This window comes from Cervus elaphus, chromosome 2 (assembly GCF_910594005.1).
Source record: "Cervus elaphus chromosome 2, mCerEla1.1, whole genome shotgun sequence".
Lineage (NCBI taxonomy): Eukaryota > Metazoa > Chordata > Mammalia > Artiodactyla > Cervidae > Cervus > Cervus elaphus.
Window position 1 is genome coordinate 15,616,913 of NC_057816.1, and position 27,257 is coordinate 15,644,169.

General features: G+C 47.7%; 1 protein-coding gene across 5 annotated transcripts in view; it reads left to right on the forward strand.

The window, feature by feature from the left end:
* The window catches only part of NTM (neurotrimin), a 930,062-nt gene that overhangs the window by 503,429 nt on the left and 399,376 nt on the right, over positions 1–27,257 (forward strand). For 3 of the 5 annotated variants that reach the window (XM_043873148.1, XM_043873142.1, XM_043873154.1), the window contains exon 2: positions 24,178–24,262. In XM_043873148.1, coding sequence (XP_043729083.1) covers positions 24,178–24,262 — 85 coding nt within the window. Of the gene's footprint in view, positions 1–22,358; positions 22,670–23,198; positions 24,263–27,257 lie in introns of those variants that run through there. The other 2 variants (XM_043873160.1, XM_043873146.1) reach the window with 2 other exon arrangements.

The window sequence follows — 27,257 nt, forward strand, 5'->3', positions numbered from 1 at the left end:
CGGGATGAATTGTTTCCAAAAGCAAGGCTGGCCCCTGCAGGCACCCTCTCCCTCTGCCTTGGGAAACATCCTACTTAAGCACGTGTTTAGTCTCTTTTCCAGATTCCTCGTACCCCACATCTCGTTTTTCTTGCTCACAAGACTCCTTCCCAGAAGGGCCAAGCTCCTCCCTCTCCAGCAGCACTCGCCTCCCTCTCCCAGGACCCTCCCCCCTGACCCAGTTCCCTTTTCTAAAGGAAGGCTCTGGGTCTTCTGAGATAGTGCCCTCATGTGCAAGTGGGCACACACACACACACACACACATACACTCCTGACCCTCAGAACCAGCACTTCTTTGTGGAGACACACTCACTGTACACCCTGGAAACAGAGCTTCCGCAACACAATTTGAGCCCATCAATGCTGCGAGGGCTCAGGCTGTGAGTGTCTTTAAATGGGAAGCCTGCTCGTTACTGCAATTAATTGGCATTGCCGCACTAATCGGAAGGCAGCCTGCCTGTAATGAGCGTGGCAGCAGCCTACTGCGTGCAGCGGGGAGGCAGAGGTGGGCTTGGAGCCCTGGGCAGTGTTTACAGCAGACGATACAGGAAATCCATAAGCATTCTCAGCTTTTGTAAAGCAAGGTTGCACTATTGGGTTTATATTAGCAATTTTCAATCATCTTTTATTAGTGCTCCATTGATCTTCTGTCCATTTCCTTAATGTATTAAAGCATAACAATCTGCAGAACATTCTCCCCTGGTCAGCTGACTACATAAAAGCATCACCACCCAACTGCTTATTCAGAAGCTCTGAGTCCCTCATGCAAACCCCCTTTGGATGGGAACAGACATGTGCTGAATGAAATGAAGTTTCTCTGAAGTGAAGTGGACAGAGAGGTCCATACTGATCCTGCATGTCTCTGGTGGGACGCCTTCCAGCCAGGGAATGGCAGGTCTGGGGGCACTTGCAGGAATCGCTCATACAGCCTTTCACTCTAGCCTCATTCTAGGCAAGCAACTCATGGAGTTAACGGTGCAAATGAGTTCCAACTCCAATCTGGCCAAATTGTATGAAGACTCATCTGGGCAAGCTCTGTAGGTTTGTCTTTCCTCACCTATAAGAGGACGACATTGACCTGGATGACTTCTATGGGTTTTTTCAACAATAAATTGAATTGGTTTAATCAAAAAACAAAGACCTTCCTGACAACAGACTTATCTTCTTGTAGGGAAGATCACGTGTATTTATACACATTTAAAATGAAAGGCAATATGTTTTATATGTTGGAGAAGATTCTTCTCCAGGGGATCTTCCTGACCCAGGGATCAAACCCAGGTCTTCTGCATTGCAGGCAGACTCCCTGTTGTCTGAGCCACCCAGGGAAGTCTTATATACTGGAGAAGATACAAAATATTGACATAAAAGGAATCCAGAAAAGGGAGACATTTCTCAGTGAGATGACCCGGGAGGACTGCCTGGAGGAGGCATCATTCAAAATGCATCTTGAGGAGTGAGAACTTAGTCAGGGGAAATGGAGCTGAGGGTGGGATCTTCCCTGTGATGGTGACATTGCACTCCTGGGAAGAGAGGAAGGGGAGTCTAGAAGGTAAGGTGCTTTGAATTCCAAAGACTGAGACCATTTCAAGAAGTAGGAGAGTATTTCCGGGGGCCACATGCTGCCAGGAAATCAACGAGGCTGACTGCTGTGTCCTGAGCAAACACAGCCCCAGACAACAAGCTCCGGTCCTCCCACGGGACCCTGCCTGGGCTGCCAGTGGTCACCTGTGAAATGCCTCCCATGTTCTTCATGGTGGAGCTGCATTTGTGCTCCCCAAGCCTGTGGTGTCTGTAAGTCGTGATCACTGTTCTGTGGACAACACATGCTGCCTTTCCAGACACTGAGAGGTTACGCAACGGGAGATGAATGGTAGGCTGCTCCTCTGCTCAGACACCCTGCACTGGCTTCCTATTCTTGCTGTGCCGCTGGGCCCACTTCTGCACAAGGTTCTGATGCTCATACATCTGCTTCTGAGTTGTAGGAGTCCTCCCATCCCTCATGAGTTATCTCCCTTATCCTGCCAAAGTGCCCCCTACCCTCCCTCTGAGCTGGGGTGTAGGGGATATTCCACAAGGAAAGAGGCTGGGTCCTTGCCTTCATTAAACTGCAGGTGAGTTAATTAACCTGCATATAAGTCTCTCAAACTCCTTATCCAGCAGAACCACTGCCTCCATTTGACAGATGAACCAACCAAGGCTTATGTGTGTGTAGGAACCTTCCCTGGCTTCCCTGGTGGCTTAGTAGGTAAAGAAACTGCCTGCAATGCAGGAGATCTAGGTTTGAACCCTCTGCCGGGAAGATCCCCTGGAGAAGGGAATGGCTACCCACCCCAGTATTCTTGCCTGGAGAATCCCACGGACAGAGGAGCCTGGCGGGCTGCAGTGTGTGCAAAGACTCAGGCCCAACTGAGAGACTTAACACTTTCACTTGAGTCTTGAATTTGGAGTCAGAGGATTGGATGTGAGCCTGGATCTTCCTTATTCTACCCTTATCCTTTACACACATGAGCCTTGGTTGGCTTACCTGTTCAACGTGGGCAGTGGTTCTGATGGACAAGGAGTTTGTGAGAGAATCAGATTACACGACAAAAGAGAATTTGTTTTGTAAATCCAACATTTTGATTTCTATTATGATTGTTTCAACTGTGCAGAGAGAGATAATCTTTATCATTTTAATAAGTTCATCAACCATTCCACAAATGAAGTTAATACATCTGATTTTAAATTATGTGTACATATTACATAGCTGCTCTCAGACAGTTTGCAACTCCTTTTACTGTCAGGCAATCCTAGCTGATTTGTAACTTAAGTCAGGTATTCAGAGCTTTCCTCCATGCATTGTCTTCCAAATACAGAATTCCTCCAGTGATCCTAGGGGTCATTTGCCTGCATGGCTACTGTGAAGAGTCACCACATCTTGCTCTCTGGGTGGCCGCACTCACATGCCGGAAGGAACTGAAGGGTGTTGGATGTGAGAGTTGGGCTATAAAGAAAGCTGAGTGCTGAAGAATTGATGCTTTTGAGCTGTGGTGTTGGAGAAGACTCTTGAGAGTCTCTTGGACTGCAAGGAGATCAAAACAGTCCGTCCTAAAGGAAATCAGTCCTGAATATTCATTGAAAGGACTGATGCTGAAGCTGAAACTCCAATACTTTGGCCACCTAATGTGAAAAACTGACTCATTGGAAAAGACCCTGATGTTGGGAAAGATTGAAGGCAGGAGGAGAAGGGGATGACAGACGATGAGATGGTTGGATGGCATCACTGATTCGATGGACATGAGTTTGAGCAAGCTCCGGGAGTTGGATATAGGCAGGGAAGCCTGGCATGCTGCAGTCCATAGGGTCACAAAGAGTCAGACACGACTGAGCAACTGAATTGAACGGAACTGAAGGGTGTTGGGTGTCCATGCTCAGTCTGTCCTTCTCTTAAGGAGTGATCATGTTGTGGACAGATCTCATAGAGCAGCAGTTCCCAACCTTTTTGGCAGCTGGCACTGGTTTCATGGAAGACAGTTTTTCCATGGACCAGAGGTGTTGGGGGGATGCTTTTGGGATGATTCAAGCACATTGCATTTATTGCGTACTTTATTCTGATATAATGCCACCACTGATCTGACAGCAGTTATCAGTCCTAGGCCTGGAGGTTGGAGACCCCTGCTGTGGAGGGTGCCTGGTCCTTATCCTGGACTGTCAGTGGCTCTCAGGCCAGCCCACACCCTCAAAGAGCAAGAGCATGCTTCCCCTGACAGGGCTTCACAGCAAGCCCCCACCTGCCTGAGCCTGTAGGGTCGGCACTTTGCTTCTGAGCAGAAGGAAGTTTCTTGCCTATCCCCGCTGCTCCTTCCCTGGGAACAGTCTTCCCTGCCCTTTCTCTCCTCTAGGGCAGAGCTCCAGCATCATTTTTAGAACTTAGCATCACTTCGCATTATTGATCCCTATCTTGGAGGATTCCTCCTCGGCTGAAAGGATACAGGGAGGCAGAAAAGGCCTAGAACATCATAGAAAGACATGTTTGCTGGAAACTGAGGATGTGGTCCATTGATCTTGGTTATTCGCAAGGGGTTCTATGGGGTTAGGTGTTTAAAGTATGCTCTTGTGCATTAATTGCTTTGGGGGCATGACTGTTCAGATGAAGGTTGTTTGAATTGCATCCCTGCAGGTCTAAAGTATATTTAAAAGTGTGAACATTGGAGGAGGAGAGGGAGCCGGAAGCCCACTCATGCAGATATAGAGACTTACATGACTCAGTTTCCTTCTCCAAAAAGAGGACAATGATGTGGTTGCTTTCTGGCAGGTTAGCTAGCATGTGGGTGCTGTACTAATTAATGTCATATGGAATTGCAAAGCATGCAAACTTTAGAAGCACCCTGGTGCAGTACAATTCTTGGTGCATGAGTCAGCCTGTGTATGCCAGTATTTATTCATATAAATATGAGTGAAGGAATAACAGAAAGCTGGCAGCAGAGAGCAGAATACATGTGCACACAGAGCAAGACCAATTCAAGGCTGAGTGAAAGCAAAGTGGAAGTGTTAGTCACTCAGCAGTGTCCGACTCTTTGTGACCCCATGGACTATAGCCTGCCAGGCTCCTCTGTCCATGAATTTCCCAGGCAAGAATACTGGAGTGGGTTGCCATTCCCTTCTCCAGGGGATCTTCCCCACCCAGGGATTGAACCCTTGGCTCCTGCATTGTAGGCAGATTTTTTACCATCTGAACCACCAGGGAAGTCCTTAAGGCTGAGTAAAGGAGTCTAAATAGATTGTCATCCTCATAAAATTAACATAGTTCTCCTGATGAAAAGCCAATGCAATATTTAGGGTGATTTGGGCTGCAAGTAATTGAACACTTAGTAATGGAAACTTAGAAAATCAGGACTTCAAAGAAGCCTAGAGGTGGGGTGACCAAAAGTTCAGTAATAGCATCTGGGACTCAGGATGTCACAGCTGGCCTCCATCATGCTTGAGACGTGGGGTCATCATTCCATGAGTGGGAAGCAGCTGCTTTTCTCCAGCCCTCACACCATCACCTGGCTGTGATCAGAGACAGGAGCAGGGACTTCCCTGGTGGTCCAGTGGCGAAGATCCCATACTCACAGTGTGGGGGGGGGGGGAACCCTGGTTCAAATCCTGGTCAGGGACCTAAATCCCACATGCTGCAATGAAGTTCAAAGATCCCACATGCTACAACAAAGACCTGGCACAGCTAAATAAAATTTTTAAAAATTTAAAGAGTCAGTCAGTTCAGTCGCTCAATCGTGTCTGACTCTTTGTGACCCCATATACTGTACCACACCAGGCCTCCCTGTCCATGACCAACTCCCAGAGTTTACTCAAGCTCAAGTCCATCAAGTCAGTGATGCCATCCAACCATCTCACCCTCTGTCATCTCCTTCTCCTCCTGTCTTCAATCTTTCCCAGCCTCAGTATCTTTTCAAATGAGTCAGTTCTTATAAATAGTGAAGGTCTTTAAAAAAAAAAAAAAAGGCAGGAGCAGAGGGAGTTGGACAAGTGCACACACATCTTTTGATGAGGGCAGGACACTCAGCCCATCTACTGGGCATGTGATGTGGTCCACCATGGGTATAAGAAGGTGACTCGCTGGCATTTTTAGCCTCTGTTATGAGAGCATAGAAAGGAAGGGAGGGGAGAAAAAGGATTTTATAAAGCTGTCAGCACCTGGTGTCTTTGTGAGCAATGGGCTTGTAGATAAAGATCTGCGATTTGCTGGGGTATGTTCGCTCTGTGAACACCTGAGATGACTGTGCAGCCTCCCTCTAGCTGCCGGCAATATGCCTGTCTAACGAGCTTCTCTGCGGTGCCGCCTCCCTGCACGTGTGGGCTGCAGAGCGTTGGCCTCACACACGTGGATCCTCCCCAGCATCAGACCCTCCTGGACGTGCATATGGCGCCTGTGGTGTAGACTGGGTTCCTCTGGTGTCCCCCTCCCATGACACAGACAGTGTATGAATGAGGGTTGTAGGACGCCCACCTGCTCTGCAATCTTGTGGGCTGACTAACCCTGCAAACCTGGATATGGTACAATATGTGTATTCGTGTTTGTCACTTGAGTCGTGTCTGATTCTTTGTGACCCCATGGACCGTAGCCCACCAGGCTCCTCTGTCCATGGGATTCTCCAGGCAAGAATACTGGAGTGGGTTGCCAGGCCTTTCTCCGGGAAAACCTTCCCAACTCAGGGACTGAACCCTGGTCTCCTGCCTTGCAAGCAGATCCTTTACTGTCTGAAACACCAGGAAAGCAGTACGTGGATGGTGGCCCTGAAAGCCAGTATAAAGCCCTGCTTGGGCTTGACAGAAATGGGAATGTTCTATTGAAAGCCCCGGGCAGAAGGCCTAATGAGACGTTAGTCAGATGTTCAGGGACACTGTCTACCCAGGGGCTTCCATCTGCTTGTACCCCTGTCTTCCAAACCAGGGTCTGACTGTGTTTGTTGATCACCAACTGGCTGTCCTTCCTCTCCTCTCCCTGAGTCGCCGACCAGTTGCTGGACTTCCTCCCCACAGACCGGAGCAGCTGATGGACCTTGCTCCTGCTCCTCACTCTTTCCTGATGCATTTTTCATCATTAAAGGGAAAATGTCATTTCGGTGACAGATATTAGTGTGATTGGTGTCAGGAATGAATCTTCCTTTCTCTGTCAGCCTTGCTTCACACAATGCTAAGACAATGTTCCGTTAAAAGGCCACTTCCATTTCCAGCTCAGGCAGCATGCGAGAAGGGCAGGCTTTGGCTGTGATGGATGGCCTCGCTCAGGGCTGGAGCTGGGCCAGGGAGCACAGCAAAAGGCTGACCCTTCCAGCACCGGGACAGCCCGAGGGCTCTGGGAAACCCACGACTTGTTTCTGCCTGCATTCCACGGGGGATGTGGTCTGATGAAGTGGGCACCTACCGCTCTACTTGGCAACCAAGTCTTCGGGATGGATTTCCCATCATCAGCGACGTATAGTGTGATATAATCCAAACCCTTATATTGAAAAGCCAACCTAGCAATGAAAAGTTCCGTTTTCTTTCAGCAAAATGTAGGCCGACCTCTATATGTCCTCCTAGGTGCAGATCTGAGCCTGGAATGAGCGAGTGATAGTGATACCTCCCTGCGCGTGTGTGCTCAGTCACGTCTGGCTCTTTGAGACCCTATGGACTGCAGCCTGCCAGGCTCCCCTGTCCATGGGATTTCCAGCAAGAATACTGGAGTGGGTTGTCATCGTCTCCTCCAGATCCCCAGGGATCGAACCCACGTCTCCTGCATTGGCAGGCGAATTCTTTACCACTGCGTCACGTGGGAAGCCCGGTTACCTCCACAGCACGCCTCATATGACCCCCTGCGTACAGCAAACTTTCAGAACTCATTTAGAATTCAATTTCCTCAAGCCGGAATAAAGAAAATAGTGCCCCGGCTTTCCCTCTCCCCAGCTGAGCTGCTCATTCAATTTGGTGGTTGTTTATTGAACTCACGGTCAGGGCCACACACTTTGCTCAGCTCTGAGAAGGTACAAAGATGAACAAGAAGTGTTACCTGGCTTCAGAGAGCTTCCAGCCTTCCAGGTGAGATCAGATGAATAGGCAGTCAATTATAATACAAATATATATATATATATTAAGCTCAATATTTTGAATTATTTCTCAATGATAAGCATACAAATGTATCCTAAAACTGTTTGATTTTAACCAATGAAGGAGAGGGATGGGGGACTCAGTAAAAGTAATATTTTATAAAGAAAATTAAATTTTAACTGGTCCCTGAGTATAGGGCTTTCCTGTTGGCTCAGATGGTAAAGAAGATCCCCTGGAGGAGGAAATGGAAACCCACTCCAGTACTCTTGCCTGGAGAACTCCATGGACGGAGGAACCTGGTGAGCTACAGTACTTAGCATGTCTAAGAATCAGACACGACTGAGTGACTAACCCACTGAAGTTTGAATGGGATTTAGAAATCAGCATGGAAAAGTAGGGACCCTGTAGACCTGTAGATGGGAAGTCTAAGCAAATGCTTAGACTTGGAAATACAGAGAGGCTGAAGACCCCCAGGGTGGCGAATAAAGCTGTGGATGGGGCCTCAACAGAGACCAGACCGAGCCTAGTCAGTTAGGCTGACATAATTCTAAGAGCCTTGATTACTCAGACTTGGGAATTTGCTATATGTAAAAGCAGGGAAGCCACTGAATTTTCCTGAACTGAGCTATGCTTCAGAAAGATAAAACTGGCTTCTGTGTATGAAATTGTTTATATCAGGAGTTATCTCCTTTATCTGATCCAAATCTTATTAAAATATTTTATAATACCTTTGTTTCTATGAACATTAAATTCATAGAAAAAATAAGCTACCTATATACCTACTTGAAAAAATGACCTATTTAATGTCCTAGGTGGATCTATATGATACATAAACAGAAAATGACTAATAATCAAGTTAGTGTAAGATAAATCTTTTTTTTTTTTTAATGTAGACCATTTTTAAAGTATTGAATTTGTGACAATATTGTTTCTGTTGTATGTTCTGGCTTTTTGCGTATGTGGGATCTTAGCTCATTGACCAGGGATTGAAAACACAACCCTTACATTGGAAGGTGAAGTCTTAACCACTGGACCCCCAGGGAAGTCCCTAAAATAATCTTTAGGCACAATGACGTCATACGATGTGATGAAATGCGGAAGATTGTGTCCGTACAGAGAGTCTGCGTGAACCTACTGGCTACTGTCCACAGTGACACGGGGCTGGGGAACCAGCCACTCTAATACAATGAGCTTTACCATTGGTCACGTGATCTTTCAAACTAGTGACAATTCTTGGTGACGAGCTGAACACATCAAAGCATAATCTTCCCTCAGCTGACAGGTAGTTGCATTCCTAAAGGATTAGTGACTGCTAAAGCCTTGTAAAAATATTCTGCGCTGATAAATCAAATAGAGTTCATTTTAGGCTACTCACTTAAATGTGAGGTGGGCATCCGACAACAGTGACAATGTCCCATGCATGGCTGAATGTCTAGCCTCTCTGGTCCCCATGCAAGGGAAGCTGACGTGTCTCTGTAATTACAGTGGCAATCAACATCCCCCCAGGAGTCTATCCTGCCCCTGTGAGGAAACAGTGGTTTAGGGAAAGGCAGAGTTGGAGGCAGAGAGATGAGTTAAGGTTTAATTAAAATAGTGGAGAAAAGAAACAAGGGGAGACTTCGTGGTTGCAGTGGAGCCCGGAAAGGAGGAAAAACATAGGAGACATCCCTACACAAGTGAGATAAGGGATGTCGGTGGTGAGGTTTCAAGCTCTATGCAAATATTGCTGCTATTAGAGTTGAATATCGTTATGTTCACTTCCAGAAAGGAAATCTGAAGCCCTGAAAAGATGCAGTGACTTTTCCAAAGACATAGAACAGGTCAGGAATTGCATTAGACACCAAATGCCTCTGACCTACATTTCTTTGTAATTACTAATGCAAAGGAGCTTCTACTCAGCGTGGAGAATTTTAAGCAGAGAACTAGAGCAGAGCCAGTACAAAGATGGAAACAAGTTCTGGAAATTGTCGAATTCCAAGTGCTCTATTTAGCATCTCGGTATTTCATAGAATGCCTAGAAAACTCCAGGATTCCAAACACAGATCAAGATTCTCCAATCCATCCACTTCCGTGTTTGCTTAGGCCTCTAAATATTCATCAGTAACATTTGAGACAAAGGGAAGAGATAATTACAAGGAGAGGTTTTTCAAGATAGTAAAGGTTAACAGGATTCTTGGCATTTGTGGCCTGTCAATTTCCATGTAATTATGCTCAATTCCCAGAATTCTGAGTCAGTTGTACCTGTTAATGCTTAAAGATGATATCCTTGGAAAATAATTTATAAGATCGTTTTTCACAATTTTTAAGTTCAAACCAAGCACCCTGGCTAATAGATGATTATTAACGTCCTTATGGGTGGAGAGTGGTAGGAGGTCATAATGTGGATGTTGGGATTAGAGTGGAATTTTTTATGACAGCATGATAAGCTGGCTTTCCCAAGAGCAGAATGAGTGCCCTGAAAATATTTATATAACCTGATATGCAAATGTGTCCTATTTTGGTTTGATAAATAACAAGAACTTGGGAAGGGTGCCCCAACTCCCTACTGCCTCTTGGAAGAAAGAAAAAGGTCAGAGAGGTGCCTGTGTATGGAGCAGTACAACCACCTGGCCTCACGAACAGATACTGAGATGCTAGATTCTAGGTGTTCTTACACATTTATTCATTCAATCATCCTTCTTACACTGACATGTGATTTAATCTGTTACCCTGTTCTGTGCTAAAAATAGAGTAATCATGAATAAGACACTGTCCCTTCCTTCTTCTGTTCCCCTGTCATCTTGCACTTGCTCTTTATAATGTGCATTACACTTGTGATTCATTGATTATTAGTACAGTTACTTCTAGCATTTGCCTGTAGCCCTGGAGTCTGGACAGAGGTTATGACCATCCCTGTTGTATTGTATCATCGGCACTGGTACTCACCTGTTGAATCAGTGTGAGAAGACTGTACTCATTGCCCCTGTGGATCAGAAATAAGCTTTCCAACTAACTTCCTTGAAACTCCATCTGGGAGAAACTTTCCTAGAGTGCTTCTGGTCTTGGGTTTGCCCTGTCCTTGAAATTCTGCGGTCCTGTGCATGTCATTCAGCTGTGTCTTCAGGAAAGGAAAGTGCCTAATAGAGATTCTCAAATGAAGTTACAGTTAGAAACCTCCTGCTGGAGCAAATTTTGCAGCGAGTGAGCTCAGCACACAGGTCTGTGTGTTACCTGTTGTTTTGGACTACGGCTGTCATAGTGCTCTTTCCCAAGAAGGAAAAACAAAGAATGATGTGAGAAATCAATTGCCCTTCGTCATCCCTTGGAAAGTAGGCTGACACAGGGAAGCAACAGGGTGGAGGAGAAAGACCAGGGGACCAGGAGTCTAAAGACACATGCTGCGATCCACATCTTCTGGTTACTAGCAGTTGAGCTGGACTAGAAAGAGGGAGTCAGGAGAGGTGAGCAAGTGGCCCAAGTACCTGGGAGTTGATGTTCAAGGAGACAGTGGTTCAGGGTGGAGCAGGTCTCCCATAGCTAAGAGTGGAAACCAGGAATTGGACGTGAAGGAAATAGCCAAATAGCAGAAGGTAAGAACTGAAGGCAGTCCATCTAATTCTCCCTGAAGGGTGAAGGGGGCTTTTCCCCTGCTTGCGGGGGTCACCGTTCACACAAATTACACACACCTTTTCTTGCAGCATTTCAAAATGGTTCTTCCTAAGTGTACACAACTGTTGTAGAATGGGCTGCTATAAGGTGTATAGGGAGAAAGATGATCGTATTTCCATTATCCCTAGCAACGTGGACAACAAAATTATTGTGACATTGCAAAGGTCACCCCAGATCATATCAATTCAGATGTCCTCCTTACCCATTTTGGACAATGGCCATTTTGCATGGGAATCACACTTCAAAGGTTAGAGATATACATCAGACACCCCTAACCTAATAAACCAGAGTGGGTCTGTCACCCATTAATTTATCCAAACTTCCCTTCATCCTATTTAGATATTATTTTCTGCCTGTTTAACCTTTTATACAGACAGGCTTGTTTTTAATCCTTAAACTGCCATCTTTCAATTTCTTGGAATTATTATTTCTAGCTAGAGATTGGTCATTATATGTGAGTACGCCCTGTTCGTACACTTCATGAATACCAAATAGTCATCTTCTTAACATTCCTTCACTTGGAAGTCCCTGCCCTGCCAGAAAATAATTTTAATTTTGATTCCCCCAGCTATACTTAAGGTCAATAAATATTTATCAAAAACCTAATATGTGCCAGACTTCAAGGATATAAGAGGATAAGAGGGTAAGAATTTAAACTCTTACAAGTGTTATGAACGTTAGAAGATGCCAATGCAGTGGGCATTTACCTGATTGAATGGAATAGGTATGGTCTTTATGAGGGAGTAAGAATGTAGAAGGATGAATAGAATTTAGCCTAAAAATGTGGGGACAGTATTGGTGACAGAAAGTCAGTATGTGCAAAGGCCCCACGTTGAGAAAGAGGAACCTTTGAGGGATGAAAATAGTCATCAATTAAAATAAACAGTGGCATGGCTCGATAAAGGAAGAGGTACCAGGAGAAAAAAGTGAAAGCAAACGAGGCCACATCGTGAAGGCTCAGAAACCACAGAAAGCATTCGGGGCTTTATTAAAAATTACTGCGTGGAGCCACTAAAGACTGAAGTGGGAGAGGAGTGACGTGGTCAGGTTTTCAGGAAAACTTGATTTGAAAGTGGAGCTTGAAATAGACCTGGTAAGAGCTGACGGAAGAACTCCCTGGAAGAGGGAGTCTCATCATTCCAAGGAAGGAAATGAGAAGAGATGACGGCTCAGGCGGGTAAGTGGGGGTTTGGAAAGGACTGGACACTGAAGGTTTTGCTGAAGGACCCGCAAGAGAAAGGAATTGCAGAAACACATGGGAGCGGGCAGTGGTAAGAACCGGGGAAATTAAGAGTGGGTCCTGATTCCTCACCAAGAGGCTGGGCACATGAAATTCCTGGATGCTTTGTGAGGTATAACAATAAGTACTATGATTAACATTTGAAGAAATTATACACAGCGATTTTGAGTAAATAAAATGCTTCTTTGTTTCTATTTCCAATATTCTTCTAAGAGCTTTCATAAAATGTTACTCCCAACATTTCTTTTTGGAAAAAATCCTGATACCTGTTAACAATACACTATCATACTCCAAAAATGTGCTTTAAGTCCCCTAACTCAGGAGCCACTAGCCATGACTGTTCCCAGCGTTGTTTTCCTGGTTACCCACGTGGAGTCTGTACCACATGCCAGCTCCTTCTCTGGGTACTATACATCTGTCATCTCATTTAGCCTCTCATAGCAAGTATTTGGAGTAGGACATATTCCTATTTAACAAGAGGAGAAAACTGAGGCTCTGAGAGGGAGCTTGGACTAAAAGTGAGAGCCATTAGCCTCACCATCCATGCTCCATCTACTGCTCATCACTGCTCCTATCCTACTGCCCAGAGTCCAGGGTCAAAAAGCACCAAAGATCAAGGCATTTTCCATGATCTTTACTCAAATATGTGATATTGCATTTCACCCACTTCTCTGCACACTTGCATAAACCTTGTGGATTATTTATAGCTCATTATGTCAACTGAAGGTTTACTTACTTAAGGGGACCTAATGTTTTTTGCAGATGTGGGACAGTTCTCTATGAATCCCCTTCAGCAGATTGTTGATAGAAATACTACATTTGGTTTGTCCCAGAAACTCTCCCCTGGAGAATCTGGTACCTGTGCTTCTCCAGATAGAAACATGTCAATCTGGTCCTTGATTTCCATCTTAGCTTTAAGCTCAGTGCTCTACTTTTGAAGAAAAAAAAATAGTATCCTCATTAACCGCTTTATCTTTAAGGTATCTTTGATCCTGACACCTTGTGGACATTCCCGTGAAAGCTTAGGTGAATTATTTTCTTGTGTTGCCCATGTTCCCATGTCCGCTTACGGCATTTTCCCTGCTCTCCCTCCCCACGATCGGGGCTACCTGAACCACATCAAAGTCCATTCTCCCAGGCTACTCCCAGGTGACTGACTGTCTCATTACCTGCGGCACCTCTTGTAGCTTTCTGGTATCCTAGGTGAAGAAAGCTTACATAGGTTTCAGGGTAAATTTTTCCTTTCTAGGAGGGAAGGCCCACATCAGCTCCCAGGTTGTGAGGATGTGAGGTTATATCTGTTGCTTCCATTGCTTTGTCTTAAAAGACCCTGAACTTCCAAAGGCAAGTGCAGAATGAGAGATGGACACGGGGAAAGCCAGGGAGATGCATAAACATGCAATGTGTTCCATTATTTTTTTGAATTTATAAGGTTCAATAAAATAAAGCATAAAGATGCAGTGAAAACAGAGGATTTGTCTTCCAACTGAAGACATTGTGAGGGTCTCTAGTCTAACCTGATGATAACTGAAGTAAGGGAGCAAAAAGGAACTGGGTGGTTTGTGCATTAGTTAGAAATACAAAGAAACATGGCTTTTCCAGGCAGCACACATGTAAAGCCTTTCACGAGCGAACAGTTGAGAATACATTTGATCCTCTTAAAAATGTGTAGCATGCCTTCTCACCTGCCCACCTGCCCTCAGCTCTGACCTGTATTCTTCCTCCCTAAATCCATCTCACACCACATCCCTCTCTCCAGCACTAGGCCTCCCCAGGCCCTGCAAGGCAGACAGTGAGCCTTTATATGTCTAACTCAGGGACCTACACCCTCAGAAACATCAGGGTGAGATAATTTAGTCTCAACCAGCTCCCACTTGAGGAAAGTTAACTTAGCTTCAACACTAACCCATCTGATGAGGTGTTTATCTTTAATCCACGTTTCACTAATAAACTGAAAGCAATGAGTATGTGTGTGTATGTGAAACGCTGTGAATGTGCTAAAATCATAGCAAAATACCATTCCAGAGGTTTTGCTGTGACAACATTTATAATAAAAAATATTGATTGATTTCAGGGATAGCAAAGATCAGTCCTACCCAATTACACTCTCACTGCCCCTTCTAAAGCTGTGTGACTCACGGATTATTTCGCAGCTCTTGGTCTTTTGTATACAACTGCCACTATAAAACGTTCTTTATGACACATTCAATTATACACACACGCACACACACACATATATATATACATGCTGTGCTTACTTGCTCAGTCATATCTGACTCTGTGACTCCCCACCAGGCACCTCTGTCCCTGGGATTCTCCAGGGAAGAATACTGGAGTGGGTTGCCATGCCCTCCTCCCAACTCAGGGATTGAACCCAGGTCTCCCACATTGCAGGCAGATTCTTTACTGTCTGAGCCACCAATGTATATATATATATACATATATATATATATATATATATATATATATATATACACACACACACACATTCACACACACAGAAATTGCTATGTATCTTACTTAAATGGCCTCTCTTAACAAACTCAAGGAAATACTGAGGCAAAAACACTGCAGAATGAGTGTAAAATATGAAGTGTAAAAGAAAAAATTCACCAGCAGAAAGGAAAGAGAGAAATTCAAAATGAAAAGAAGACAGTGGAGAGAAGCAGATGCAGAGATAAGGACACACAATGAAGCCCTTACTGAAGAGATGGCGAAAATGGGCCCCCAGAAAGCTCAAAGACACAGGGTATAAAACTTACTGGTCCAGTTGACCTCTAAAACCCTTCCAAGCATGATATTGTAATCTTCCAGTCTTAGAAGGAGGCTGAACTCTCCTCTTTATGGCTGGATGCCTAGCACACACTATGATCCAGACAGCCATGTCCCAGCTAGGCTGTAGGGGGAGAGTCCCAAACGGGCAATTAATTTAGATTTAATAGGACAGTTACTATAAGTTTAAATAAATGCCAGTTAAATATTAACAGCCTATTTATTGAAGATTAACATTGCTGGTTGCATTGTGGGATTTTCTTTTCCTTAAAGAAACCCTTTATCGGAAGACTTTTAATCATCCTGGCTCTTCCATTGCCTGCCTTAGATCCAGTGTAGCTCATTAATTACTTTGCGCCACCGTTTTCTGAGTTTTGAAATGGACACCTTGGAGAGTGGGAACAATGGAAGGACAGGGTGAGGAGGGCAATTTCTCAATAAGAGGAACCGATGAGCAAATAGGAAGGATAAACTCATTTCGAGAAGAGTGTTGAGAAGCAATAAAACCAAAGACTGAGAGTTGTAAGGGGACTGTGCATGCTAAGTCGCTTTAGTTACGTTTGATACTGCAGCCCTATGGACCATAGCCCGCCAGGCTCCTCTGTCCATGGGTTTCTCCAGGCAAGAATACTGGAGTGGGTTGTCATGCCCTTCTCCAGGGGGTCTTCCAAACACAGGGACTGAACCCGCATCTCTTATGTCTCCTGCATTGGCAGGTGGGTTCTCTACCATCTGAGCCACCCGGGAAGCCCTTGAAAGGGGAACTATGAGGTGGTTTAATCCCAACTCCTCACTTAGAAGGAAACTAGAAGTGATTTGGGCAACTCCATACAGCCTGTGAGTGACAGACTGGGGGGCAAATGCTTTACCCTTGACCCCAGCCTTCTACGAGCTATCACCCTACTGTTGCTGTTTAGTAGCTAAGTTGTGTCCTACTCTTTGCGAGCCCATGGACTGCAGCATGCCAGGCTCCCCGTCTTTCACTATCTCCCGGAATTTGCCCAAACTCATGTCCATTGAGTCAATGATACCATCCATTTTCTTACTGTAGAACAGTGCTTTCAGCTTTCAAAAGTTCATTAGCCCACTTGGATGTGTTGGTTGGCACTAGATCTTCTCAAAGACCTACATTTCATGGAGATGTTGGTTTTTGTGAAAACAAAGAAGCTAAAAAACAAATGAACAAACGTGGGACTTGTTTAATGTTGGCCGGAGTTAAGACTTGGATCCAGATACTCTGGTTTACAAAATGATGTTTACAAAATGCCACATCCGGTAAGAAGTACAATTGAACCCATATGTTATCAGGCAAATTCTTGTCTCATTACATTTTTTGTCTTCTGCAGTTGCTCCTGGCTGGGGAGAAAATGCAAAAAAATGCAGACAAAAGGTTAAAGAGAGACTTGAAGGTAACTGATTAGGGAGAAAGGCATCAGGGCAGGGCTAGGCAAGCCAAGTTCCTCTAAGGGAACATTTGGGGTTGAAGCTCCAAGTTTGGGGTTGGCTGGTGACCATCCAAAGGCTCTTTCTCTGAGAGAGCCGCTGTGACCTTGGTTGGGCTGCATCATGCAAAGCTTGGAACTGGAGTCTGTGTGTGTGCAGGCAGGTGAGTGCAGGTCACCCCTGCTTACTTCCACGAGGCTAGGAGGCACTGGGGTGCTCAGTGGTGGGAAGTGGGAGCAATGAGGCCGACGCTACATGGTATTAATAGCATCCATTGACTAATGTAAATCTAGACCCTAGAGTGGGTAGGGGGCTTTGGGCTCCACTCCCAGGCCCACAGGAGCAAAGAGGGCCCCAGGCTCCACACAGGTGGTAAGAGGCGCTACTCATCTGCTGCTCGGAGGAGATGTCCCACCTTTTTCTCAGGCTGTTTCCTTTCCTGGTATGTGTGGGAGCCTAAACAGACGAAGGTACCCAGGCTGCCACACAAAGAAGCAGCCCCATCCCCTTTCTCAAGCTTCAGGCTGCTTCCCATGGGCCCGGATCCTGTGTGTTTCCCAAGACCTTGGGTTGGGAACAGGAAGGTCACCCATTTCCTGCCCTGGTTTGAAGCTCAGTGACTGCCCTTTCTGACCACATCTCAGCGTGAAGTTTCTGCCCTGCTCCCGCGACGACACCCTCAGGGTGTGCCCAGGGATGGTTCCCCGACACTGAGACGGCGGCTCCTAGGTTCTCAGGATGAATGTCCCACCGAGGCCCCTCTGAAGGAGGGGAGCACACCCGCGGCCCCCTTTCGGTCCCTCCACAGGAGGCCCGCAGCTGCCAGGCCCTCTGCTACCCCCTGGCCATCAGACCCTCATAGCATCCTCACACCACCCCTCCATGGTAGGTACCGTTCTGAGCACTATTTCGCAAATGGAGTTATTCCCGCAAGGTCACACAGTTAGCGATGGAGACGAAGTTTGACTTCTGGTCTGTCTGAGTCCAAAACCGCTGGTCATTCTTAATCGATAAATATGTACTGAATGAATCAATGAACGCAGGAACACAGGATGAAGAAGCAGTTAGGGCTTTCCAATCAGACAGAGCACTTCAGACGTCCCCACCCTCAGTCTAAGGGAGCACAGTCTGAATATAAAAGGCAACTTGGGCCCAACCTCCTTCCAGTCTCTGGTTGTGCACATTTTGGTGAGTCTGTAACTGGATTCCAGCTCACGCCACCTGCACACTCAGCTGCTTCTCACTATGAAGCCCCAGTTCTGTCTCCTGATCTTCCCGATTCTGTGAGAACCTTCTAGCATGTATGTTCTTCCACTTCCCCACAGGGCTTATCACCAGCATATCTGCTGTCTTGTAAAGTTCTTCCTTTCATATCTGTCTCCCCTGCTGGACAGTGTCCTTAATGAGGGTTAGAAACAGGATGGTTTTTCGCTGGTGTCTCTCTCGCCCACAGCTGAAATCCACCACCTAGTGCATCGTTGGCATTTACTGTGCACTGAAAATGCAGTTTGTCAGGTAGATGAATGTTTTCCCTACAATTTTAAAGTCCTTGAGAGTGCTCCACCACCTCCGATGCCACTTTATTTTTGTTTTTTTAAAGATTTTTTTTTTTTAATGTGGACCATTTTTCAAGTCTTTATCTAACTTGTTACAATATTGTTTCTGTTTCGAGTATTGATTTTTTGGCCACGAGTCATGTGAGATCTTAGCTCCCCAACCCCGGGCACTGGAAGGTGGTCTTCATCACTGAGCCACATCCCAACTCATTCTTGGCAATAAGACTGTTCTCAGGGGCTTCCAGGGATATGAATGCAAAAAGAACCATGGACAAACCCGGCAGCACTCAACTGTAGGCAAATTGAGGGCAGGGTGATGTCTTTCATCTTGTATCTCTAACTTTCTGCTCCATAGGAAGAGCTCAAAGTCTACTTGGTTACCTTCAGCGTTTCCTGGCTACACTGAATTCAGTTGAATAATCGGACACTCAGAAGTATCGATACCGGGCAATAACACTTCTGTGGCTCTCTCTTGCACAGATGTAGCAGCCATGGGAGACATTTTGTCATTTGGTTCTTAAGCAGTGTCCTTACCTGCCAGGTACGGCCAAGAGAACAGGGCAGTGGCCAGTAGCGCTGAGTTCTAGTCTTGATTTGCCAGGGGTTAACTTTATTCCCGTGATAATGGGTCCTCTCTGCAGGCTTCACTGCCCCCCTCCTTATGGAATGAGTGTATTACACGTCTTTCAAGGTGCCCTCTGACCCTACCACTCTCTCATGCTGTGACCCCAGGGTCTTATGATGACCCCAAAATGTAGAAAAGGAGAGATGGTTCCTCTCAGGACCCCTGACTCTAGGGCTGTTCCCCTCTGGGTATCTGGAGTTTGCTTTGACGTCACTTTGATTTTGCTCATTTGCCTGGCTCTTCTTTCCTTTTCTGTCTGCCTATTACTCTGCTGACAGCCTCTCCTCTTGATGTAACTTACGAAGTTTCATGGCTCTCAAAGTCCAGGAGCAGCCTCACCTTTGCCCTTGTTCCCTTCCTCCTCAGTTCTCTCCATTCATGACCGCTTTCTTTTCCTCTGATGCTTCTTCCTCTTCTTCAGGCTGCTCTTTGGCTCTTCCCTCTGGAATCCTCACACACCAGACTCTAGCCCAGATGACCAATGATTTTTGGATCCTCTGCAGGACAGAACAGCACTTGTTCTTCTGGAGCCCAGCCCTTCCCTGCTCCCCTAGAGCTATCACTGATCCAGATGGACCCTGCTCCTCCAGATTAAATGTCCCGATGTCCGTTTGGTGCCACCCTGTTCTCTGCAACCACCCTGCAAGCAGCATCTTCTCGCCTGAGCTCCTATTTGGAATCTCCACCAGGAGAGGGGGGCCTTTCGCCTTTTTAGAGAAGGCAGCAGCAGCACTGGCATGTCTCAGGCTAGAGCTCTTCTTTCGGTCTCTTGTGTGTATGCAGAATTCACTGCTCTTCAACCAACCCCAGCTTGCTGTAGGTAACACAGGGAAAACCAAAAACAGCCGATTTCCCTTCCATTGGCAAGTGTTCCCTTCTCCATCCCTTCTTAAGTGTGGAGATGCTGCCACTGCTAGGAGTCTTCGTCTCCCCCACGTCCTCACCTGCCTGCCAGCCCTCCAGTCCACACGGCAAGCTCCTCCGTGCCCCCTCCTTTGCAATCGCAAGATTATTAAAGGGAATATGATTGTTTTCTTTCATTCAGACAGTTTGTGTGAGGGTGTATGTGTGCGCCTGAGAGCTTGAAAGGCATTGTCCTATAGATATTTTTATAACCTGCAGCAATTACAGCTGTCAGCACAGAGACAAGCTGTGACAAGTTGATTTATGTGTACAGTATATGTGTATGCAGGAGGGAAGACGGGGGGTGCAGATTGAGATGGGGCGGGGGGCATGGCGGGGGAGAAGGTAGAGGTGGGCGCTCGTTAGGAATCCTCTTTCCAGGAAGTAGAAAGGAAGTTGTTTCTATAAAGAACACAAATAATGAAATTGCTCTGACTGTCATTCCTTTTTCATTAACTCGGATACGCTGGGAAAAAAATAAAATAAATCCAGCAGTTTTTATGAAGCAAGAGACAGGATATAAGATAAGCCACTAAGTGTTGGTTATATTTAGGGATTAGGAGATGAGACGGGAGCTGACATATGATTTTGATCTTCATCTATTCAAACCGCTTCAATCACGAGTTTCAATAAAATGGATTCTGTCTTGTTAATTGTGCTGGCATCTCTGACCTCTCACCGCTTTCTCAACTTCCATTTTTGAATGAAGTTTGGATCCCTGGGTCCACGAAGCCGCTATGAGGTTGCCAGTGGCTTTTCTTTGTCCACCCGGATCTCTGCTGGGTTTCCTGTCGGCCAGGCCAGGAGGCTGCAGCTCACCACTGTCCCTTCCCCAGCCAGACACAAAGACAGTGTGTCTATCTCAGACCAAGTGCCCGCAGACTGGTATAAGCCGAACATCCTACAGAGCCTGTGAGAAGAGTTCTTTTTCTGCCTGGCTATAATAATGAAGCAGTGGCAGGCAAAATATATTAATAAACCATCTTCCACCTTAAATGGATTTCTAAGTATTTCACCGTAGAGTTAATCATGTCTGTAGGCCCCTCGGGAAGGCTGGTTGTTGTCATTACCCACATTCCGCGATGCAAAAACTAATGCTCATTTGTACCTACCTGGGAATTAGATGCAAGAGCCAGGATGAGAATTTATCATGAAAAGAGTCATGCCTGCCATTCTCAAGCCTGGAGGGAAATGACTCCAAACCCCAGAAAAAGTCCCTCTCCCTTCTCCACTGCTGTGCTTGTTCCTACTTGAGGTGCTAAGACCTGTTTACCCAGAGGAATTGGAGGGGTGGATACAGTGGCGGTGGATGGTCAGAGGTAACTCCTTGGCCCCTATGGAAGAACCCCAAATTCAGCAGACTAAGGTCAGCCATCATGATCTCACACCTAACATCTGCTATCATATAACATTTGAGCTTGGGGAAATCAGGCGATTTCCTATTTCCCTGAGATTTCCCACTGCAAATATCGAGACAAAATAGGGTCTGGCAAGAATGGACTAGTGCTGAAACCAGTTAATTCTCTTCTTCTTTCAAAAACATAAACAAAATCTCCTGCTCCCCATAGACATCATTTTTGGTTTTCCTGAGAGCAAAGTCATCCTTTGTGGTCACAAGTTGACAATTGATTTTTCTTTTTTTGGTGTTATATATCAAATGGCCCCACCAGCTAAAAGTAGCAGATGGATTTCCCTGAGAATTTAATATTGGAAAAGTCAGCAGAGGAAACGAGGGGGAAATGGGCCTAATGATGGATTAAGTTCAATCTTTAGTGTGAATTGCTCGACTTTACCTGGTAGTACATTTTCTAGGGGCTTCCCAGGTGACTAAGTGGATGAAGAATCCACCTGCAATCCTGCAGTGTAGGAGACGCGGGGTCCATCCCTGGGTTGGGGTCTCCTGGAGGAGGGCATGACCAACCCACTCCAGTATTCTAGCCTGGAGAATCCTGTGGACAGAGGAGCCTGGAGGGCTACAGTCCATGGGGTCACAGAGAGTCAGACATGACTGAAGCGACTGAGCGTGCATGCATGCAGACTTCCTGGTTACCTGTTAAAAGAGGAAGCCATACCTTCTCAGTCTTTCTTTGTTACCTTGTTTGGCCTCCACATCTGCACACGCACCTCCATCCCTTCCAACCCAGGGCAGTTGTGGGCACAGGGTATGAGTGAAATGCTTGTGCATCATTCATACATGTATTATCTACACGTACCTGGGATGATCCATTGAAAGATAAATGGACTTAATGGCACCAGGACCATTATATGACAGTGATTTAGTTGGAATAATTCAGCCTCTTTTTGGCGGTGGCTGGGTGACTTTGGGAAGAACACATTTTTTGTTGTTATTGTTGTTTTTTAGCAGTTGTTTAAAAAATAAAATAGCTTCCTGGTTGGATTTGGGAGAAAGTCCAGGGGAAAATCAAAGCCACACTGCCTCTTCTCTTTCCCCAGGGAGAATCTGGGTCAGTGCAGGGAGCTCAGACAGGAGTCCCCAAGCAGAGAACCATGTTGGTGTTAGCATGCGGGGTGGGCTGTGTGCAGCTGGGGGCTCCCCCCACGCTCAGGAACCTGGCCCAGGAGGGAAGGAGCCACATTCCATCAGGGCTGAAGTGAGAGGAAACATACGAAGGTGGGCACACAGCAGCCAGAGAGGAGAAGTGACAGGAACTGAGGCCAGTGCAGCCTTCCCCTGACTTTCAAGAATTTGAGAAACATACCTCTTAAGAGGAAACCGGCTCTGCAAGAGTGTGAAGCCCTGGACACTTGGGAATCTTCGGTATCAGTAATGCCAGGGGCTCACACTCATTCATCTGAAGTGAACACTCTGCAGGGCCAGCATCTTTTCATGTCGACAGAACAAGAATAGAGAATGTAAGTCAGTGTCGGAACTTGACCAACATTTTGATGTGGTTTTGCCAGATTCGCACGCTAAGAGGCTTCTGTGATTTTGCATTGGTTTTATATATGGAAGATCTCTATAATGATATTTGAAGGCGCTTTTTTTTGGGGGGGGGGTTGGTGGGGTGGGCGTTGACTGTTGAATAATAAATGGAATTATTCTAAAACATCCTCCCAACACTTTACATTTACTCTAAACGCTAATGAATTAATCTGATAATTTTAAACGTGCACACGTGCATGCTTCAGGGTTTTCCTTTCCTAGTTAATTAGTTTGTGACCCTTATTAAGATGTCTCGGGCTTATTAAGACCGCTTGGTAACTTTGCCTTTCTTCTTAATTTGGAAATGACAGCTCCTCAAGGGGGGAAATGGTTAAACTCCTCGCCCGGGCTCGTGCACGGCCGCAGCGCGGCGCGGCGGGGGTTAAGGTGGGCGCCCGCGCCCCGCGCCCCGCGCCCGCCGCCCGCCGGGATGCGCGCGGTCCGCCCGCTCGCTCGGCGCCGGCACCGCGGAGAGCGGCGGTCAGTGATGGAGCTGCTGCCATGACAACCCCGGCGGTCGGGGCCCGCGCGCGTCGGGGCTGCTCCCGGGAGGCCGGCGGCGCGGAGGCCGGGGGCGGCCGCTGAGCGTGGCGTCCGCACGGCTCCGGGGCCGGCAGCGCCTCGCCTTGCCCAGCGAGCGAGCGAGCGAGCGAGGGGCCGCCGCCGCGGAGACCGCCCAGCCTAGACCGGCCGCATCGCGGCGGCTGCAGCGCGCATTTGGGCTCGGAGGAAGTTGACCGAGGCGGCTGCGGCAGCAACCCCCGTCCGGATCGCGCGAAGCCCGGCGTAGCCTCCCTCTCCTGCTGGCTCACTCCTGCGCCTCCTGCGTGCTCCACTTTTCGGCTCTGCTATTGTTACAGACTGTTTTCTGCTGGCCATCCTTCTTCCGAAACTTACAAAGAAAGTGTTGGACCTGCCCTTGTTGGAACTGAGGAATTCAGATCATCTCTGTGTGGCCGGATCCAACCCACCCCTGTCCCCTTCTGGTACCAAAGTGCTTACTCCTCTCCCAAGTGCCATGCCTGAACTGTTAACGCGAGGAAGGGGCTCCTGAGACGTGCCCGCACCTTCGCACCTGTCTGGCGCTTCTCCTCTCTCGGCCACCTTCTCGGCCAAGCAGCACCGAGGCAGCCCCCTTTGGATGTGCTCCGTGGAAACCGCTTCTCCGAGGCTGGAGCGCTGAGGCTCTATTTGGGGAGGAACACCCGACTTGGAGGAGTCTGCGCGCTTTTTCTCCAGCCCGCGCCTCCGGGTCCCCGTGCTCGCTCCCCACCCCACCCCACCCACTTCCCGTGCGCGCCCGGGGGGCGTGTGCCGAGCCGCCGCCGGAGTTCTGGGAAGTTGTGGCTGTCGAGGATGGGGGTCTGTGGGTCCCTGTTCCTGCCCTGGAAGTGCCTCGTGGTCGTGTCTCTCAGGCTGCTGTTCCTTGTACCCACAGGAGTGCCCGTGCGCAGCGGAGATGCCACCTTCCCCAAGGCGATGGACAACGTGACGGTCCGGCAGGGGGAGAGCGCCACCCTGAGGTAGGGAGCCGCCATCCCTCTCTGAATCGACTGATTTGTGGAGGGGACGTGGGGGGAGAGCGCTAGGGGTGCAGGTGTGTCCTGTGGAGCTGCTGCGGGGAGGCTTCGCTGCTTCGCTGGGCTGCCCTATTCATGGCTGAGCTGGGTGTTCCGCCCGGAAAGGTGTTGGTCATGGGGAAACGTTCAGCGGTTCCAGAGATGAGCTGTTTCCCAAACCTGGCCTCCTTGGCTCAGGACTTGGTAAGCAGGAGGGGCGCTGGGCCAGGGGCTCTCTGATATGGAGGCCAGTGTCCAGAGCTCTGTCTGTTGCCCGAAGCTGGTGGCGTGGTGATTGGGGGCCTGGCTGGGGCTCCGCGTGAGCAGTCTTCTCTGAAGTTAATGAGTCCCAGAGGTCGGGTCTGGCTTCCTGTGAATGCCATCACTCTGCCTATGCCATGGGAAGTTGCCAGCCAGCTCCCAGACTCTGGTCGAGCGGCTGTTTTGCCCTGGGTCTGACTGTGTCTGGGCTTTCCTGGGGCACCTTCGTGCCTCGAGCTGGTGACCAGAGGGACATGCTTTCTCTATCTGAACATGGCCCTGAGATCGAAGCCATGGAGATAAGTCTGATTTCTCCTTGGAAATATCACTTGCTCTGTCAGTGGTGCTATCCTCCACAGCAGTGTGTGCAAAGCTCATCTACCCAACGGAAAGGGGATTTTATTGTTGAGTTGGGTCCTGGTGGACTTCTGGGGTTCAGGCTGATAGGAGGTGGAGGAGGAAGAGAAGAAGAATCTTGGCTATGTTTTGTGTAAGGTAGAATGAGCCTGTCTCCCGTTCTACCCTGCCTCCTGAAATGCTAACGCCAATTTCCAGTGTCTACAAACCATACCACACACAGGAGGGCCACACAGAATATCAGTGATTGTAAGCGGGGATCTTACGCTCTGGAATTTGATGAGAGTCCGCAGGAGGTAGAAGTTAAGAAGGTTCATGGAAAGAATGATGTGCTTGCTTAAATAAAGTTTCCCAGACTGGGCCACCGCTGAGCTGACTGAATGGGAGTGTGGCAGAATTCCCATTCTCTGTACATGAAGATTCTTGGAGAGACAACCTTGGTGCTGGTAGCCACGGTTTTACCCCTTCTGTGACTGTCCTTCTAAGGTTTATGGATGATGCATGAGGCCATACCCACGGGATAGAAAATGTTGAGGAAGGGGCACGGGTTACCGAGCTGACTTGTCAGGACGTTGCCAGAGGAGAGGTGTGATTTAAGGGCCTGTCGAAGCCTGCAGACATCCATGCTCCTTTGTCTCTGGCAAGCTAACACCCATGCCCCCAAGGATTGGTAGGTTTTCTTTGGTTCTGGGATCCACCTCTTCCACGGAACCCTGAGTTAGGGACAGTTTTGAGCAAAGGTTAAAGATTTGCCTGCCTCATACCTGAAATAGCTGTGTGTCTGCTTTGTAAAGGATTTCATGGACGCTTCAGATATGTCCTGATCTCAGGCTGTTTAGAAAGAAACACAAAAGCAAGCCTCGGAAGCAATATAGTGAATGGCATGTAGTGTCCTCGGCGTATGCCCTTGGTCCCCAACCCTTGGCTGCAAAGTGTAGCCCCCAGGAGATAAGACGGAGACAGTCATACCGGAGAACAGTCATACCGGAGAACACGGTAGAACAATGTAGAATGGAATGGTACTTTCAAGAAGGTGGAAGGTAGTCAGCTCTGTAGACATTAGGAGCTAAAGAAGCAAGACCAAGGGGTCTTGCAGACAGTAGCTCCCATAGTATAGGAACAGTGGGGGGATATGGGTGGGCTGGGTGTGGTCTTCAGCAGGCAGCCCCCAGGCTCAGGAGAATCTGGACCCTGCCAGCATAGGCTCGGCCTGGAGCCAGGCCTGGATAGGAGCAGCTCCTCTTAAAAATCGCATGATTGTGTACCTGCTGGCTTCTCTCTCTTTGTCTTCACTACCATGCTTCTTGCTGGCTTTCTCTGGGCCTCTCTGTCCATCTCTCTCTCGCTCTCACATTTGTTTGCATTTTGATGTGTGTTTAGGCTCACTGGTCTTGACTGGTTGTAGATGGAAGAAGTGGGATACCGTGGGGCTTCCATAGCCCAGCTCTGGAGCGGAGGCCCCCCTGGACCCCCCCAACACTTAGGCAGCCCCTGGGGCTGACTGTCTTCCCACCACGCAGCAGAGAGACCCTCCCAGTGGAGGGAGCCCTCCAGGGCGGGGGTTAGAGGAGCGGGGATCTGACTGATGCCAGCCCACTGGCCGCGGGCCTGAGTGGGGTTGTGAGCTGGGCCGAAGGGGGACAGGGGTGCGTGGTCCTCCTTAGGCCCTCCCTCACTGGACGAGGAAGGGCCGCCATGATCGGGTCCACTTCTGTGGAGGGGCAGCCCTTAAACCCTCAAACATGGGCTCAGCCTCTTGTGATTCTCTGTGCAGAGAAGCAAGTAGGAAATCTCAGATTTTTTTTGCACCAAAATTGCTAGATTTGCACATAACCTGATTCCAGGTTGCAACACTGTAGTGGTTCAGGGCTCTGGGTTATTTCCCTTTGGGTTTTATTGTGTGTGTGTTGGTCTCTTCTTTCTTTTGTCCTCCCTCCCCTTCCCTCCTTCCTCCTTTCCTCCCTTCTGTATTTCTTGATTCAACACGTCACCAAGCTACCCAGACCCCAGTCAGGCTGGCCCTGACCACCCCAGCTCTGCCAGGGGAGCGACCCTCCCCAAGTCACCGTGGGTGACCATGAGGTTCACGCTTGTAGTTTTCTCCTCAACCAGCAGAGGACTTTTTGCTCTAATTTCTTTTTATTCTGCTTTGTTCTCACCAGTTTCGTTTTTTTGAGGATCTTTTGCAGTCCCCAAAGAATGCATGCTTCAGCAGCAGATTCTAATGTGAGGGAACTTTTGAGGAGGTTTTATTTCCTCCAATTAGCTCTAATGATCCTTGTGGAAGAACCAGGAAACCTTTCACCTAGTGTGGCATCTACAGGCTGAATAGAATTACAAT